The sequence below is a fragment of the Citrus clementina genome, unplaced genomic scaffold (assembly GCF_000493195.1).
Source record: "Citrus clementina cultivar Clemenules unplaced genomic scaffold, Citrus_clementina_v1.0 scaffold_9, whole genome shotgun sequence".
Taxonomy (NCBI): Eukaryota; Viridiplantae; Streptophyta; class Magnoliopsida; order Sapindales; family Rutaceae; genus Citrus; species Citrus x clementina.
In genome coordinates, this window is record NW_006261964.1 from 14,198,204 (window position 1) to 14,215,643 (window position 17,440).

The following is a 17,440-nucleotide window of genomic DNA, read 5'->3' on the forward strand; positions in this document are numbered from 1 at the left end:
TGTGTTTGTTTGGCTTTTTTTTTTTTTTTTTTTGCATGCTATAAAGTTAAGAGTATTGTTAGACATTATAAGTTTTATCTAAAAATTTCACTCTCAAGAAAGACAATGCACTCAAAGTGCATGGGTTTGAATCCCAACAATTCCCATCTCAACCTCCCAATTAAAATGGATAGGGGTAAAAAAGTCTCCCCATTAGTAGAGATGGAATAAATATCCATTTAGTAAGATTTAAGGGTACCTCCCAATTACATTAGGTAAGAATAAGAATGCCTCCTCATTAATAAGGATGAAATATATATTCTTTTGATATTATTTGAGGGTAGAAATTCGATCAGAATTATATTAAAATTATTAAAAATAATCCTGATAAATTTTTTGATTGTAAATACCAATGTATTAAAAAAAATAGTATGTTAAATTACAAATTATAAATAATACATTGAGATTCAAATTAGTGCAAATATGAGGATTTCTAACATTATTTTATTGATTTCTAGCATTATTTTATTGATAAAAATACCTAACAGCTGGCCTATTAGAGGAAAGCCCAACTATACACTTGGGCTAGCAGGCTGGCACAGCGCAGCCTTGAACAAGGCTGCTGCAGGCCGTGCTTTTGGCAGAAGCCCAATTACGGTTTCAGTCTTTTTGAAAGAAAAAATTAAGACTTTCATGAGAACCTTACCCTCATACTTGGACTAAGTCACAAAGACACAAACACCATTAGTCCTATGATTTTTTTTAAAAAATTATATTATACATGAACATATATTATTTAAATAGGCTTATTTCAACTTGCAAATATAATCATACATTATTTTTAAAATATAAATTACAAGGTAATTCAAATCAAACATTTAATAATATATTTTATATTTGTAAACGACATTATCTTATTTTTTACTTCTTTTTTCTTAAAAGGCTACAAAGATGGGGAAAGCACAAAATAAGTTTTAAACCTTCTCCTTTGAAAATCAAATGACCAGATGACTGGTTAAATAAAACTACCACTCAATCGAACCCCTAGAGACCATAACATAATATTATTTGATAATATAAATTCAATTTAAGTGAATGTGGTTCAAAGTGTAAGTACTAAACTTCATATACAGAGAAACATATCGAATCGAGCCTAGTTTAGAGGTTTGATTTCCACTATCTCATAAGGTATTGGATTTAAGTCTCCACCCGTACATTTAAAATTTGTCATAAATAATTGTAACAAATAAAAGAACAATAGTACAAAAATTATAGACTATAACAGTAGTACCCTTAAACATACTCTCTCATGTTCTGTGCTTTGATCCTTCTTTAATTGTTTAATTGCTTTGATCCTTCTTTAATTGTTCAGCATTGCATTTATGGGCGGCATACTTAAAATTCTAGGCCGCTTACAGGTTGTACAGACGCATGCCATACTCAAGTGGCTTGACCTACTAGACAATTAACTTATTCATCAATTGTGATAATTTATTTATAAATATTTATCAAACACAACGAACATTGATACATCACATAACCTGAAGAAAATTTGAGATAAAATTTCGATGTCTATTTTTTAAAAAGAAAGTGATTCTACTTCCATTTGTTTATTTGTGATGCACTCAATTTGGCAAATCCGAACATGGTCATATCTATCTATATCCATAAATAAAAGTCTCCAATACCAAATGTAAATAATAGGCAGTCATTGTGGTGAAATTACTAGGGATGGCAAAAATCCCCACAGGGACGGGTACCCTCGGGGATTTTTCCCATTCGGGGAGGGTATGTGGATAATTTCATACCCAATTTCTTATTCGGGGAGGGGACGGGGAAATTTTTTTACCTAATTTCTTATTCGGGGAGGGGACGGGGATGAGGTGGAATCCCCATCCCCTACCCATTTCCCCATTTTAATTTTTTTAAAATTACTAGTAAATAAATTATAAAATTTAAATTATAAAATTATAAATATTGGTAAAAATAAAAAATATCAAAATATTTATATTATTAAACTTTTAGGCCTAATTAACTAATTAAAGTCCTAAATTTTTATTTAGGATATTAAAAAGACCGAGTAGATTCTAATAGCCAAACATTTTTTTTAATTTTAATATTCTTTAAATATTTTAAACTTAAATCTATTTTTTATTTATTTTCAGATGTTATAATTGCTCACAACGAATCACAATTTTAATATCTAATCTAATCTAATCTAATATTTACTTTTGATTTGCTCCGATTTAACTATTGTGTTGTAAAGAGAATATTCCACATTTATAAAGTGCCCATGCCACCATTGAAAAAGTTAATTTTGAATCTAAATTCGATTTTATTTGTAACAATTTTGTATTAAACTATTAATTTGTTCATAATAGTTTGCAAAAGTTTGTATCCCTTGCATGTTGCGTTACTTACTAATTTAATGTATGTGACTTTTGTAATAGATATTAATGTAAGATATATTTCGAACTTTACTTTTATTTGAATTTTTTATTTTAATATGATTAACTCAAAATTGAAAAAAATATATATTAATTATTCGGGGATCGAGGACCCTCGGGGACCCCCTGTTATTATTCGGGGAGGGGATAAGGATTCTCTTAAGTAATTCTGACGGGAACGGGAAGGGGACGGGGACATACGCAAAATATCGGGGATAGGTACGGGGAGATCGGTCCCCTCCCCTCCCCTCCCCATTGCCATCCCTAGAAATTACTCTATCGTAGAACATTGTTTAACAACCACAAGATAAAACTGATAAATAATTAAAAAAATTATTCTTATAATCGTGTGATTATTAACAGTACTTTATGATGGAACAACTCCATTATATCCAAACCGTAAATAATATTATTAGAAGTGTACACTCCATTAATACAAACTAATGTAGCAATATTATATCATTGTGTCATCTCACATTTTTAAGGGGAAAAGGTCAATAATACTGTAACAATTATACGGCACATCACATTATTTTATACAAGGGTTTGTAACATTGATATTATTAAAACCAAAATAGTGACAACAGTTACACACTCTTATCACGAATACCCAACCAATGAGTTATGTGTAGGGGTGGACAAAAATACATGTGCCCTTCTCCCTCTCCCCCCGCCCAAAAAAAAAAAAACCATCAGCTCAATTCGGTTTCAAAAATTAATAAAAACTAATCGGTTCATATAACAAAAACCGAAAACTGAAAAAAAAAAAAAAAAATACAAAGGACTTAGCTGAAAAATAAATGAACCGATACCGTACCAGGAACCGAACCAATTCGATTCGGATTCTACAGAGAGCAAACACTGATTGGTTCAATTTGATTCAGAATAGAACCAAGCAATGCCCACCCCTTGTTACGTGCGCCATTAAAAATCTCTGCCATAAGTTAAAATATCAGGGGCTTCAACATACCAGGGAAAATGAATTTTACCACATTCTTTATCTCTTAAACCCAATAATTCCTGTTTTCCACCCCCATCAATTTACAGAGAACTAGGCACCAATTTCGACAAGGCTAATGCAAAGTTCCACAAACTCTTCAACTGTACAATATCAGGTTTGTTGAACAAATTAAGATGCATGCATAAATACACAAGCAAATCAACATACAAGGTCAACTGAAATGGGACATGGTAGAATTCTAAAAAAATAGTTAGTTCATATTGAGCTAACCCACCGTGGAAGCACAAGCATACCTCCAATGTTTAAACCCTCATCAAGCACAATTTCATAAGCGTAAAAAATGCAGAGTTAACCCATTAAGGTTCACAATCCTAAAATTACAAGAATGACAGAAGTGAAGTGATCAATTCTGGAAAAAGCCATTTCCAGATAACAAAAACAGAACAGATTTTTTATATACACACATAGATAAAGAAGTGTACACATGGCAGTTAGAAGTAATTGGAACGTATCAAGCAGTACAAGATAATAATAAAGAAACTCCTCTAAAAAGTTTTCCTCTCAGTATACATGCGTAAATACAACTGGTATGGTTAGCAACTGAAATCCCAATTGCTGTCATCTTTTAGCAAAATGAACACATCTTAACTAAAAAACCATGTTATACATTCTAAGATTCTAATGGAAATAGAGAAGTGACTATGCAATCAACAATCAAAAAAGGTAGCTACCGACCAAAAATGACGCTTCATCAGAGCAAATCTGAGAGACAACCAAGTGCAAGTGCAAGAAGTTTCCATATCTTTATAGTTAAAAGAACAACTGCGCTATAGTAAATACATACATGTAGATCTATAAAGAAACCTAAAGAGATGAACCAAAATATCTGAATGCTCCATGTGCCAATTCCCTACCCATTGAGACAGTTGCTTGTACGGCATCGCCTTGACCTCCTACTGACAACTCATACAGCATTGCACTACAGTAAATGTATACATGTAGATCTATATAGATACCTAAAGAGATGAACCAAAATATCATTTTCCCTACCATTCTTTCTTCTAACACACAAGTGACAAGACCTTAAAAAATAACGTATACAAGTTTCCAGGTATATAACCCACAGGATCCCAAAGGATTAATAACCAATCAATTGCAAGATAAATCACTAAAACACAGATAAATTATAAATTTCTTTTTCCCCGAAAACACATATCCTGACGAATGCCTATTACAGGAAGAATATGATGGGGAACCTTCACAGTTCCATTTACCTATTTTATCTGTTCCATTACCTGTCCTGTATTTTATTACTCTTTGCCATGCAACAATTTCCACGACATTTGATTTTCTAAGAAATGTAGCGATTAGATACCATTAAAAAATTATATTCCCATTCAATTCTTTAACTCACAAATTTCATTGAAGATACAAAATGGAAATTTGAATCAAAGCTAAAAGTCACAGATCTCATTAAAACTACAATGAACCATTCCATACGCCAATATCAAGCACCTATGATGAGCTATAAGACCATCTTGTCATCAAGGCTGCTAGTTATAAACTAGGTAAAGTCAGTCAAATACTTGATTAGTGTTATCCACAAGACACCTAATGATTTTGTTAATTCAATGAATCAGAGCATTACCTCTTACAGGGCCTCAAACAGAAACGTGTGCACCCACCAAGTGTTGCTCAAAAAGTGTAGAAAAGGACCAAACATATAGCCCAACAAAATTCTAACAAGTCTAGAAACAGCAATATACAAAATGAAAGCAACTACAATTTCATAAGTTCACCTCCAGGTAAACCCACTACTCTTTGAAAACGACCTATCTCTCCGACTCTTCTCCATAATCAATGCTCGTTCCCTCTCCTTCTCCATTTTCTCCCTCTTCAACCGTTCTTCCCTTAACTCCTGCAGCGTCTTCTTCCCACCATTTTTCCCTTCCTCCCGCACTTTTGTTGACTCATCATCCTCATTACTTTCATGATTCTCATCATGATTGCTCCGCTTTTCAAGGTACCATGGCAACTTAACTCCTTTCCCCGCAACACCATAACCCAACCTATACTTCTCATCCTCTGGCATCACAACCTTAGCCGATGATGCTACCTCCTCTTTCCTCATCTTCTTCCTCTTAAAACCATCTTTCTCAGTACTTCTTCCTTTTCCTTCCTTCTCCTCTAATTTGACAGGGTCAAAAATCTTAATCCCCTCAAACAGATTGATATGATTCGACTTTGATCCTGATTCATCTGTCTCTGTAACTGGCTCTTCCGAAGTCTCTTTGACAGGCTCCGGAGCTTGAGTCAATGGAGCCAAGCCACGGGAAGCCCTAAGACGCTCTAAACGGAACTCAGCATCTCGTTTTCTCGCCTGTTCACGCTGGAGCTGCTCTTCTCTTGCTGCAGCTTCTTCGTCTTTTCGAACTTTTTCTCTGTTTTCGTAATTGTACACATTCCACCGCTTTTGAGGCAGAATATTTAAGCCACCATGCCCTCCCATACTTGCACTAACTTGGACTTAACCTGCTATTGTTATTTAGGGTTTTTAGAAATTGAAATTCCTAAAAACTGAACTAGAAATAAAATTAATTATATATGGAATTTAAAACTATTAAGAAATTCAATTACACGACCAAAGTAGGCTTGTAAAATTAGGTCCCGATACTGTCTTGTGTGTTAATTTCATTAGGGCACAAACAAGAAAGGAAAATTTGAATTGAAAATTAGAAAGGGAGAAAGAAAGAAAGACCATAAAACAGAAAAAAAATTAGAAATTCGGAAACCTATAAATAATTGTGCATAAGCAAATAAAATGCGGAAATTAAAATAGAGTGAAAAACTATCAATAAATTCACTTACAGGCAACGATGGGAGGAGAAATACGCCGATATGGAAGCTAGAGAAGTCTTCGTCAAATTAAAATAATGGGTGATATTAATGGGTGTTAATTAAGGAGCAGATTTGCTAATTGGGCCTCATGGGCTTGACTTTAAAATACTTTTAGAGTTAGACTATTAGCACACCTCTAAAATCCTATTTATTAAAAATATTATTTTTTTAATGATCACTCTTTTTATTTATAAATTTTCCAGTTTCTAATAATTTTTTCACTCTTTCAGTCTTAATATCTATATTCTTCTCTTGAAACTTTCTTTATTATTTAATTTCTAAAGAAAAAAATCTAAAAAAAAGGTTATACTTAGAAAATAATGAATATTTTATGGGTTTAATACAATTTTATCCTATCTATAAAATTTGGGTTCATTGAATTCAGCTATTAGTTTGAGAATCCTTAAAAAATTAGTTGCAATGGGATAAAATTTTATTTAATTTATTTTTTCTTTATGTTGTATCTTAATTAAGTTATGTTTATTACAAGAATTTTGTTTTGGCTTAGAGGATTACTTCTTAAATTCAAATTATTTTAATGATAATAAAAAAGTGTTGAGAAATTAACCCTTTAGTTACTAGATTAATCTCACCCCAAGACCCAACTCTGACTCAAAGATTCAAGAACCAATCTTACGCTAACAAAGAACAATGCACAGATCAGAGATCACAACCTAAAAGCAAAGAACACACAGAGCTTAAGTGGTTCAGCACCTGTTGAAGGGTGCCTACATCCACTGGAGAAAACCAACACAGAGAGTAGTTTTATTAAGCTTTCAAGGTTACAGAGAAATCACATACAATACAGAGACCACTCAGTCAAGCTTCTCTCTCAATACAGATGCCTTATCTCTCTCTCCTTCTTTTATGCAACATAACACCAGAACCAGCTCGTTTATATATCAGTTGATGCAGGTGAAACAGATCCAGATTTCCCTCCAAATCTAACGGCCTTTCAACCAACCTGTCACGAGCTTCTCACGCGCTATTAATAAGCCTTCCTTAAACGACTGCTAGCTTTGCCGTTTAAGCTTAAGTAAGGCATGTGTTTGACACGTGAGGTTTAATGGTTTTAAACGACATTGACAGTTTGTCAGTTCTGGTATATTGCTTAAAATGAAACGACATGTCACTCATCTTCACAACATTCAATCGACACGTTGTACTGATAAGTTTGAGTTCATTTCAACAATCTCCACCTTGAACTCAACACTCTCAGCTCTCTCCTTTCATGTTGTCTTCTCCTCATCTGTAGCTTCTTTAAACCCTGCAGATACCTGCTAAGTTCATGCAAAGGATGAACTTGGCAGTTGGCACAACTTTCGTTAACATGTCAGTTGGATTTTCTTCAGTGTGAATCTTCAGCAACTTTACAGCTCCCCTTGACACCTCAAGCCTCACGAAATGCAACTTAACATCTATATGTTTTGTTCTCTCGTGATGGGACTGATTCTTGCTAAGATGTATAGCACTCTGACTGTCACTGTACACTGTTACAGACTCTTGTTTTGCTCCCAACTCAGTTGTCATGCTTTTCAGCCAAATAGCTTCCTTGAGAGCTTCTGCTGCTGCAGTATATTCAGCCTCTGTTGTGGACAATGCCACCACATTCTGTAATGTTGCCTTCCAGCTGACTGTACAGCCTCCCATAGTAAACAGATACCCCGTTTGTGACCTCCTTTTATCAAGATCACCAGCAAAGTCAGCATCCACATAACCTATCAAGGTGTGTCCCTTCTTGTTTTCTCCATCATACACCAAACCAACCTCCAGAGTCCCCTTCAGATATCTCATAATCCACTGAACAGCTCTCCAGTGTTCATATCCAGAATTTGCCATAAACCTACTCACCATACTCACAGCATGTGAGATATCAGGTCTGGTGAGTACCATGGCATACCTGAGGCTACCTACTGCACTGGAGTAGGGTATGCAGGCCATTCTCTGTTGTTCTGCTTCAGTTTGAGGACACTGAGCAGCAGACAACTTGAAGTGGCTTGCCAATGGTGTCTGTACTTGCTTTGCTTCATCCATTCCAAACTTCACCAAAACCATCTGAATGTAGTTCTGTTGAGTTAAGAACAACCTCTTCTTGCTCCTGTTTCTGATGATATCCATTCCCAGAATTCTTTTAGCTTCTCCCAACTCCTTCATTTCAAATTCCCTGCTCAAAAGCTTCTTTAGATGATCAATCTCTTCCATGTCATGGCATGCAATCAGCATGTCATCTACATACAGCAGAAGATATATCATCCCCCCTTCACTTGTCTCCTTGAAGTACACACAGCAGTCATAGCTGCACCTGTTGAAGGCATGTGTTATCATGAAGTTATCAAACTTCAGATACCATTGCCTTGGTGACTGCTTCAACCCATACAGAGACTTCTTAAGTAAGTAAACATAATCTTCTTTTCCAGATGCTACATATCCTTCAGGCTGCTGCATTACAATTTCCTCTTGTAACTCACCATGCAGAAATGCTGTTTTTACATCCATCTGCTCAAGATGCATATCTTGAACAGCCACAAGTGCAAGAATAACTCTGATGGAAACATGTCTCACCACAGGAGAAAATACTTCAGTGAAGTCAATTCCCTCATTCTGTGTGAAACCCCTTGCCACCAGTCTAGCTTTAAATCTTCTAGGTTCAGCTCCAGGTATACCATCTTTAATTTTAAAGATCCATTTGCAGCTTACTGTTTTCCTCTTGTCTGGTTTTTCAATCAATGTCCAGGTTTTGTTTTTAATCAGGGATGTCATCTCTTCATCCATTGCCCTCTTCCATTCCAGCTTGTTTTTGCTTGTGATAGCTTCTTGATAGGTCCTAGGTTCATCATCATTCAGCTCTTGAGCAGCATTCAAAGCATATGCAATCAAATCAGCTACTGCATATCTTTTAGGTGGCCTTATTGTCCTTTTCTTTCTGTCTCTAGCCAACTGATAGGTGTCCTCTTCACTTTCAGCTGATTCATGTTCAATACCAGCTTCAGGTTCTGCTTCAGCACCTTCAGTTTCAGGCTCAGGTTCTTTCAAGTTTTGAGGCTCCACCTGAAACTTCACCATATCAGTCTCAGTGCCTGATTCAATGTTGTTATCAGGATTCCTTGGTTTATTCAATAGTTCTTCTTCATGGAATCTTACATCCCTGCTTATGATGCACTGTGGTGGTTTTGAGTCAACACACCATAATCTATAGCCCTTGACACCCTCTGGATACCCCAGAAATCTGCATTTTAATGCCCTTGGTTCCAGCTTACCCTGCTTCACATGAGCATATGTTGTGCACCCAAAAATTCTGAGTTTTGTATAGTCAGCCCTTCTTCCTGACCAAAGTTCCATTGGTGTTTTACAATCTATAGCAGTTTATGGGCTCCTGTTGACTAGATAGCATGCTGTGTTTAAATCTTCTGCCCAAAGGGTTTTTGGGAGCTTGGAATAGATTAGCATGCATCTTACCTTCTCCACCAAAGTCCTGTTCATCTTCTCAGCAAGGCCATTTTGTTGAGGGGTGTAAGTGATAATTTTATGCCTCTGAATACCATTCTTTTCACAGAATTCTTCAAACAGCTTGTTGCAATACTCCAAGCCATTGTCTGTCCTCAGAGTTTTCACTTTCAGACCAGTCTGGTTCTCAACAAAAGTTTTCCAGTTTTTAAATTTTTCCAGAACCTCATCTTTGCTTTTGAGTGCAAAGACCCAAACCATCCTTGAAAAATCATCTATAAAAGTCAGAAAATATCTACATCCACCTAGTGAATTCACTTGTGCAGACCCCCACAAATCAGAGTGTATGTATTCAAGCTTATCTTTAGTGGTATGAACTGCAGTCTCAAACCTTAACCTGGAGAATTTTCCTAGAATACAATCCTCACAAAACCCCAAAGCTCCTATCTGATCACCCCCAAACACTCCTTGTTTTTGTAACTCTCTTAAACCTCTTTCACTCATATGCCCCATCCTTAAATGCCACAGCATTGATCTGTTCAATTTACTGTCAGTTACACTTGCCTCCCCAACAGCAGTATGTCCATCCATCACATACAGACCATTTTGTTTTATGCCTTTCATGATCACCATTGAGCCTTTAATTACCCTCAGTACACCTTTCTCAGCCTTAATTATACAACCTGTTTGATCTAGCATGCCAATTGAGATTAAGTTCCTTTTTAGATCAGGAACAAATCTTACTTGTGTCAATTCCCTTATCACCCCATCAAACATCATAAGGCTAATAGTCCCAATACCAGCTACCTTACACATTGAGTTATTACCCATTAGAACCATACCCCCATCACATGGCTGATATGTTGTAAAATAACTCTTATTTGGACACATATGAAAGGTACAACCTGAGTCAAGGACCCACTGACCTTGAGTTTTCTAACTTGTGGCAATGAGTACTCCAGCTGTTTCAAAGTTACATTCTTCTTCTGTGGCTATGGCTGCATTTCCTGTTCTTTCTTTGGTTTCTTTATTCTTGTTCTTTCTTTCAGGGCAATCTCTCTTGAAGTGCCCTTCTTTATGGCAATGAAAACACTTCAAATTCTTCTGTTTAGACTTTGATCTGCCTTACTTCTTTCCTTTGTTATCTCTTTTCTCAGGCCTGCCTCTTGCCATCAATCCCTCACTTGATTCACTTTCTGGATTATCTTGCTTATCTTTTAGCTTCTTTGTGCCAAGAGCAGATTTAACCTCTTCCAGGGAGAGTGTTTGCCTCCCATACAGCAGTGCATCCACAAAGTGCTCGTAAGACTTTGGTAAGGAGCTGATTAGTAGCAAAGCTTTGCTCTCATCACTCAGCCCTTCATCTATAGTTTCCAGTTCATCACAAACCTTATTGAACTCATCCACATGTTCAGTTAATGATGCCCCTTCAATCATCTTCAGTGAGAACATCTTCTTTTTTATGTAAAGTCTATTTGCCAAAGACTTTGTCATATACAAGTTCTCCAACTTAGCCCATAAACCAGCAACAGTCCTTTCCTTGGCCACTTCTCGAATTACTGAGTCACCAAGACTCAGTATGATTGTGCTCCTGGCTTTCTTGTCCATCTCTACTACTTGTTCTGGGGTCTTAGATGATGAAGCCTCACCTCCTTCAATCTTAGTGACTGGATCTATGGCTTCTCCCAGCCCTTGAGTAATCAATAAAGCCTCCATCTTGATCTTCCACATATTGAAATCATTCTGCCCGTAAACTTTTCAAGATCCACTTTTGAACCCATTCTTGAACCTTGAAATCAGAGTTTAAAGCTCTGATACCAATTGTTGAGAAATTAACCCTTTAGTTACTAGATTAATCTCACCCCAAGACCCAACTCTGACTCAAAGATTCAAGAACCAATCTTACGCTAACAAAGAACAATGCACAGATCAGATATCACAACCTAAAAGCAAAGAACACACAGAGCTTAAGTGGTTCAGCACCTGTTGAAAGGTGCCTACATCCACTGGAGAAAACCAACACAGAGAGCAGTTTTATTAAGCTTTCAAGGTTACAGAGAAATCACATACAATACAGAGACCACTCAGTCAAGCTTCTCTCTCAGTACAGATGCCTTATCTCTCTCTCCTTCTTTTATGCAACATAACACCAGAACCAGCTCGTTTATATATCAGTTGATGCAGGTGAAACAGATCTAGATTTCCCTCCAAATCTAACGGCCTTTCAACCAACCTGTCACGAGCTTCTCACGCGCTATTAATAAGCCTTCCTTAAACGACTGCTAGCTTTGCCGTTTAAGCTTAAGTAAGGCATGTGTTTGACACGTGAGGTTTAATGGTTTTGAACGACACTGACAGTTTGTCAGTTCTGGTATATTGCTTAAAATGAAACGACATTTCACTCATCTTCACAACATTCAATCGACACGTTGTACTGATAAGTTTGAGTTCATTTCAACAAAAAGTTTATATTGTGTAAGCAAAATAAAAATGAGGAGAGAAGGAAAATAAAAATGGTTTAATTCTAGTTATATTTTTCTTTAAAAGTAATTGTAATATAACAAGGGTTTTATGAGATTAATCAAGGGGTGCCAATAGTTCTAACTCATATTTTTATTTTATACTTTAAGATGGCACTATTCAAGAGAGAAACAAAAAAAAAAATCAAGGCGGCACATGTATTGCATGATATTATCCGTATTGCAATTGATGCATAGCATCCATTGCATTAAGCTTTAAAGTAAAAAATATTTGGTAAAATATGATGATATGATATATAATAATGCTTTATATTAAAATAAAATATTTCAACGTTTAGTGTCAACAACTACATGCCATACCAGTCGTCGTATTTCAATGACTTTAGATTGTAATTTTAGTGCCATTGGAATTTTAGTCATTGGATCTATCCGATGGCATTAAATATCACCAATAAAGGAACTTTTATTTGTCATAGATCTTTTTTAATGTAGATTTACAGGGAATGAAAGATTTATTTCACGTGATAGTTGCATTGTTGCGTAGGTCCAAAGATGGTGATTCCGACGACACCAAAATTTTATTTTAAACTCATCGAAATGTGTTGGCCCCTGCCAGCGGCCAGCGATTGCGATTTCATTGTGCATATAATATTTTGTAATATATTATATATTATTATATCTATTAATTATAATGATTTCAAACAAATAAAAAATATATTTTTTTTTTTATATAAAAAAAAAAAAGATGAAGGCCCCTTAGGCAAACCCATGGGGGATGCGGCTTTCCCTAATGCTGCAAGCCTGCATGCATCATCAACAATATGGTGCATTAATGTAACCTCTTGGAGCTGCCAAAAATTAGCCATACATTATTAGAAGGCCGGTACTCAATTATCAAATCCAATTTGATTCGGACAGAGCTCAAGCCTCAAGCTACAGATAGCCGCCATGAAATCCAAAGTCAATAACGTGCAAGAAAAACTAAAACACTTATCTTCTTGATTGTTGTTTGTTGACCTACCAAATTAAACCAACTAAAATTTAACCCGTCTCCTTTTTTCTCTCTCCTTCTTTCTGTTTCTTCTCTTTTTTTTGATGTTTTCATTTTCTTGATAACATGGAGTTGCAGCTGCAACGACATAGAAAGTTCATAAAATATTCAATCAACGAGGCAGCAACGGCAGATATATGTCCATCATATTGTGACTTATCTGATACATCAAGCTTTTGTAGCCCACCATGTTTAACTTCTTGTCCAAGCTACTGCCACAATTTTTTGCAATCCCTAATCCCTACTCCCAGTCCAGTGACATTCAAATATCATATTCATCACAAATCTCGCAAGTTCTTGATCATTACAGCCTCAGCTCTGGTTACAACGATTGTTGCAGTTTTATGTTATGTTGTTTTTGTTAAGTTCTATTTAAGAAGGAGATCATCATCGGAGCCGCGAATACTAAACGAAACCCATGATGATTTTCTTGATGAGGATCATGGCCCTGTGGTTGATCACCCAATCTGGTACATCAACACCGTTGGTCTGCAGTCATCGGTCATTAGAGAGATCGCTGTTTTGAAGTATAAAAAAAGTGATGGTCTTGTTGAAGGAACAGAGTGCTCTGTTTGCTTGAGTGAGTTTCAAGAAGATGAGACTCTAAGGCTTTTGCCAAAATGCAATCATGCTTTTCACATATCTTGTATTGACACCTGGCTTAGATCACACACCAATTGTCCATTGTGCCGTTCTCCTATTGTCAAGATCAACCATGCAGCTAGAGCACCACCATCATCATCAACATGGGAGTCGAATAATGAGGATTCAGGCACTAGAGAAAGTACCCAAGTGGGTATTTTGACAGAAAATGGTGGTAGAAATGACATGGAGTCGGAAATTGGTGCCGTTGAAAGGCGGAATATTAACGAAAGAAATGATCAAGATTCTGATGACGAGATACAACCAATAAGAAGATCAGTTTCTTTGGATTCTTTATCAGCCTCTAAGATGATTCATGCTCTTGGCAATTTTGATCCTGAAGAAACTACAAGAAATTCAGATACCCAGTTGGCTAAAGAGAGATATTTGAGTGTGAAAACTGTTCCAAAGAAAGTTGGAAGAAGTGAAAGCTTGATGAGACCTTTGGAAAATGCGCCAGTGTCATTGAAGAGGTCGTTATCCTGCAGTGGCAAATTCTTGTTATAAAGACCAAGCTGAATCAGGATTCAATTTTTTATTCTCAAGTAGCAACATATGTGCAAGTCTAAAGTTTCAGGTAAGTTATCTATATATTTCTGACTTTGGAACTCTCAACAAGATGAGAGTCCCATAATAAATTGTTTATGTTGGATAAATAGCATAGTGATTCTTATATTAAAGCATAATTTTGTGACCTATTGTGTGAAAGAGAAAGGTCATGAATAATTGAGCTACTCGTGAATATGTCAAAATAATGTATTTGTATGCTCAAAATGATGATGGAATGAATGATAAATGAACGCTCAAAGTACACTCTGAATAAAAGTACAAGTTACAAAGATTGTGATGTCTTGTTAAGTTTGAAATTAGTTATGCAACAATTTCAGAATTTATTATTTGTAACTACTAATTAAATTCAAAATTTATTTTGAGATTGTAACAATTAGTTAAATTCAAGTTTAAATATGAAATTAAATCTAACATTTAATAGGTGATTAACGAGGCTGCGGTTATACTTTGAATTTAATTAAAGAATTAGTTTAAAGGTTTAACAGGCAGCGGTTACGCTTTTAGTTAGATATTAAGAGTAGCGAATATAAGTGCGTTTAATAAGAAATTAAATGCATTGGTCACAGAATTCTATAAATTGGCACATTCCTCTTCCTTTAAAGAGAATGCAAGATACATAGAATGTTCAAAATGAAGTGATAGATGAAAGAATAGGATTAGATAATCTTTAATTCCTTCTTTGTTTTATATCCATTTTGATAGAGTTTAGACACAATGAAAGTTCGCTATGAATGATCTAATGATGTGCCAAGTTATTCGATTCTATTATGTCTTTAAAAACAGACATCATTCAAATCTTAAAACACCTAAGAGTAAGAGCGAATCTGTTTTAAGAAAATTATATGATCACATAGGCCTCGGTTTGTGTTCTGTTCTTTTATCTTTTTTTTTTTTATTGTTATCTCATTGCTGTGAATATAATTTCAACTATGATGTTTGCTATTTTTCAAAGCCGAAATTGTGATCTGTGATTTCAAATATGTTCCTCATATATTGTGTTTGTCATATATTTTCCCTACAATTTATTAACTTGTCTTAAATAATGATGTTAAACTCTTTTTTTTTTTTTTTGGGTTCTTTTAACATTGTATGAGAACTAAGGCCTTAAATTCGAATCCCCTGCTTATAAATTCTTTCAATAACTTTTATAATTTCTTAATTCACTTTTAGGCTCTCCCATATTGCACATGAAATTAAGAGAATGTTAAGAGTTGTCTTAAGTGCTATTATCGAGCCTTAGTCCACATTTCACATGAAAGAGCCTCTTAAAACTTGTCTTAAATACTATTGATGATATACCTATCAATTTAGATTTTTGACTCAAGTAGCTTTTAATTTACAGTTTCCTTACAAGAATATTATACTAAAAGGTAATAAAGTAAATTGATGCTGAGGCTTGTAGATCATTAAAAGAATAGATTTTTTATATAAAAACCAATCAATTGTAAGTAAAGTTTAGTCTGCGTATTAATAATTGATACCGTTTTAGTTAGTGCTTTTATTTCATAATCTCAAAGGATACGGAATTACTACTAGTTTCTTCTATAAGTTTTATTTACGTTACTTTTGCCTCATGAATTTCCTTCTGTATATGCTCTTACTAGCCTAGAGAAAAGTCTCTGGTTATAATTATATGATGAACTTTTGTGTAGTTGGTTGCTGTACGATGAGTGATTTATTTTCAGCTTGTTTAAATATTTCACATTTATTAAAGAATATGAACTAAAAACAATTATAGAAATGGTGAATTTATTTACACACTAAAATTTACTATAAAAACTCTTTATTCTACACACTAATTCGATAAATTTCAAAAAATAAATTTTACTCTACACATTCTTTCAAATGTCAAAACTGTTGTTTCTTAAAATCATTCTATTACCTCCTCAAAAAAAAAAAAAAAATCATTCTATTACATTCATAAAATATTCATAATTCTCAAGTCATATTGTGTTAACTAATGATTCCCAGCTTAATTAAGTTTCAAGATTTTTGTTGAAACTGTTTTTAATTGGCATTTGACCTTCGGCCCCTGCTATGTAGATTTATATTCCTTCAGATAGCAAGCAGGTTTGGGAATATGTTGTATGGCGCCGTATCAAATACATATACCTTTATATTTAATATGCTTCTTCTATGATTTAGTTTTTTCTTTCCAGATTTAATTTTTCCTTATTCTTTCTCTTAACTTTTCATTTGATGCTCTAAATGAATGGCGAATACTCAATTTATGAATCCTGTTCAGATTTATTCTTTCTCTAATAATAGTGTTTTTTTTTAAATTGTATTAATTTTCTTAATAATAAATTCAATTAAGGTTATTTTAATAATATAAAATTTTATTAAAAGATGAGGTTAGTTGAACCATTTTATAATTTTTAAACCACTTTTGTTTATACACCCATCATTAAAAAAAAAATCAATTTCTACTCAGAGAAACCCTCCTATATTTAAAAAACAACCCTCCTCTCTTCCAAGCTTGTGCTAGTAAATGGTTATAAATTGAAATTGCAGCAAGTAAGATTTTGAACAAGGGGAAAAAAAAGTTTATCCCTAAATCAAACCCCAAAAAATCATAAATATAAGCGGGCATCTTCTCAAAATGCTACAATACTATAAGAATTCTTATAAAAGTAATGAATAGATTTTCTTTTTCCTTCAATTAACGTTAAATTGAATAATAAGAAGAATATAGGGAAATTTACAATTGTCCACCTGTTTGTTTTACTTTTTTCAAAAATACACAAACACTTTTTTTTTTCAGCACGCCACTTGAAGTTTGCTTTTTGTTGTATTCGTCCACTTCCGTCTAATTTCCGTTAGTGGATTTAACGGAATGTTAACAAAATGACATTTTTACCCCTCAAAATTACAATTTAACCCAAAATAAATGGAAATTGGAGATAAATTGGATGGATTTAATTTTTTTTCAAAAGTGGATGCTAGAAATTGGAGGGAAATAGTGTTT

The 17,440-nt window shown here is 34.5% G+C and overlaps 2 protein-coding genes across 3 annotated transcripts; one reads left to right on the forward strand and one right to left on the reverse strand.

Annotated features, from left to right (window-relative positions):
* Nucleotides 1–4,838: 4,838 nt before the first annotated feature.
* On the reverse strand, nucleotides 4,839–6,335 carry LOC18032313 (leukocyte receptor cluster member 1). 2 transcript variants are annotated; one of them, XM_006420774.2, is made up of 2 exons: nucleotides 6,256–6,335; nucleotides 4,839–5,919 (listed from the first exon to the last, which is right to left on the reverse strand). In XM_006420774.2, exon 2 carries the CDS (start codon nucleotides 5,894–5,896, stop codon nucleotides 5,183–5,185), a length of 714 nt encoding a protein of 237 aa, XP_006420837.1. In that variant the 5' UTR covers nucleotides 5,897–5,919; nucleotides 6,256–6,335; the 3' UTR covers nucleotides 4,839–5,182. The 2 variants fall into 2 exon arrangements, with proteins under 2 accessions (XP_006420837.1, XP_024037406.1); XM_024181638.1 differs by having other exon boundaries at nucleotides 4,839–5,922; nucleotides 6,256–6,330.
* A 6,783-nt stretch (nucleotides 6,336–13,118) lies between these two features.
* On the forward strand, nucleotides 13,119–14,741 carry LOC18033266 (RING-H2 finger protein ATL54). The gene has a single exon (XM_006420775.2). It carries the CDS (start codon nucleotides 13,327–13,329, stop codon nucleotides 14,407–14,409), a length of 1,083 nt encoding a protein of 360 aa, XP_006420838.1. The 5' UTR covers nucleotides 13,119–13,326; the 3' UTR covers nucleotides 14,410–14,741.
* Nucleotides 14,742–17,440: the final 2,699 nt, after the last annotated feature.

Excerpts from the sequence above, each read along its gene's own strand:
- LOC18032313 (XM_006420774.2), bottom strand. The coding sequence starts at position 5,896 with ATGGGAGGGCATGGTGGCTTAAATATTCTGCCTCAAAAGCGGTGGAAT.
- LOC18033266 (XM_006420775.2), top strand. The coding sequence starts at position 13,327 with ATGGAGTTGCAGCTGCAACGACATAGAAAGTTCATAAAATATTCAATC.